This window comes from Crocuta crocuta, unplaced genomic scaffold, assembly GCF_008692635.1.
Source record: "Crocuta crocuta isolate KB4526 unplaced genomic scaffold, BGI_CrCroc_1.0 scaffold193, whole genome shotgun sequence".
Taxonomy (NCBI): domain Eukaryota; kingdom Metazoa; phylum Chordata; class Mammalia; order Carnivora; family Hyaenidae; genus Crocuta; species Crocuta crocuta.
In genome coordinates, this window is record NW_027529624.1 from 1,643,343 (window position 1) to 1,644,730 (window position 1,388).

At 44.3% G+C, this 1,388-nt stretch overlaps 1 protein-coding gene across 2 annotated transcripts in view; it reads left to right on the plus strand.

Moving 5' to 3' along the window:
- Positions 1-978: 978 nt before the first annotated feature.
- Positions 979-1,388, plus strand: part of POLR3B (RNA polymerase III subunit B) — a 102,287-nt gene continuing 101,877 nt past the window's right edge. For both annotated transcript variants that reach the window (XM_077762003.1, XM_077762004.1), the window contains exon 1: positions 979-1,264. In XM_077762003.1, coding sequence (XP_077618129.1) covers positions 1,193-1,264 — 72 coding nt within the window. In that variant the 5' untranslated portion in view covers positions 979-1,192. The remainder of the gene's footprint in view (positions 1,265-1,388) is intronic.

Genomic DNA, 1,388 nt, shown 5'->3' on the forward strand with positions numbered 1-1,388 from the left:
TTTAAGCGTGCAGTCCAGTGTCCTTAAGTACATTCATGATGTCGCACAACCATTACCACTGCTCAATTCCATAATTTTTGCATCTTTCCAAACTGAAACCGTGTACCAATTAAACAATAGTTGACATCTTGCCTTGTTCTCTTCCAATGGGAGTTTTTCCTATCGATCTGTATGAGTTTATTCTAAAGTATGGCTACCAATCCTTTGTCTTCTTCCAACTTGTGTTTTTAAAGGGCTTTATGTATGGTGAATTTTTAAAAATCTGTTCAGAAAATTCTGGAATTTTCATGGAATAAAACTGTGGTATGATTATGTTATCAAATCTATGAATATTTTTCATTAGGATTTCTGTGTTGCTGTTCTTGAAGGCTTTCACAACCTCAATCTTTTGAATATATTCTCATATTTTCTTCTAAAGTTTTAACATTTAAACATTTAATCCATAAAGATTTACTTAGATTTTTTTTTCTAAATGGCTAATCAGCTGCTCCAACATCATTTTTTGGACAACTTGTCTTTGCCTACTGATTTGCAATGTCATATTTTCAAACTAAATTTCTCCATATCCTGGTATTTTTTCCCAGATCTTCTCTCTAGTCCTTCGAGTATATAACACTGTATTAATTACTGTCCTGTTACGCTCAATTCTCCAGTGAGTTAAATCCTCCTCACTTTAGGTAATTTTTGATGGTTGTATAATATTCCAACACATGCACGTCCCATAATTTTTTAACCAACCCCGTACTACTAAGCATTTGTTAAATTTCCTATTTTTCCATATTATACAACGTGTAGTTTTGGATTGGATTAAATAAAATCGCTGCCACGGTGGCTCAGGTTGTGAAAATTACCCATTTACCCTTTTCTTTGAATTGTTTAAACAATTAGAACCAATAAGCTCTATTGGTCTCAATTATGAGATAACTGGCATTGAACCGCTCCGCTGGTCTCCGACAGAGACTTCCAAGCGACACCAGGGGGCGCAGTTTCCCAGCTCCGCCTCAGCCACATCCGGGTTCCACCGCAGGTTCGGGCCGGGAGGAGGCGGAACGTTTCTATCACGACACCAAGTAACCTGCGCGGCGGGGACCGTATAGGCCTCCGCGCACCGCTCTTCACTGGTGCTGCAGTTTGGGGAAGCCAAGGCGGGCGTGGCGGTCCTGCTTGCTTCTTTCGTCGGGAGCAGCGCAGCATGGACGTGCTTGCGGAAGAGTTTGGGAACCTGACCCCGGAGCAGCTGGCTGCGCCCGTCTCTACTGTAGAGGTGAGGGCCGGGCACGCGGAGAGCGGAAGGGGCCGGGAGCGTCCGCGGGAGGCGTTGCCCCCGGAGGAGGGGGGCGGGCGGCGGCTTCTGCGCATGCTTAGGACGAAGGAGCGGGTCTCTTCCG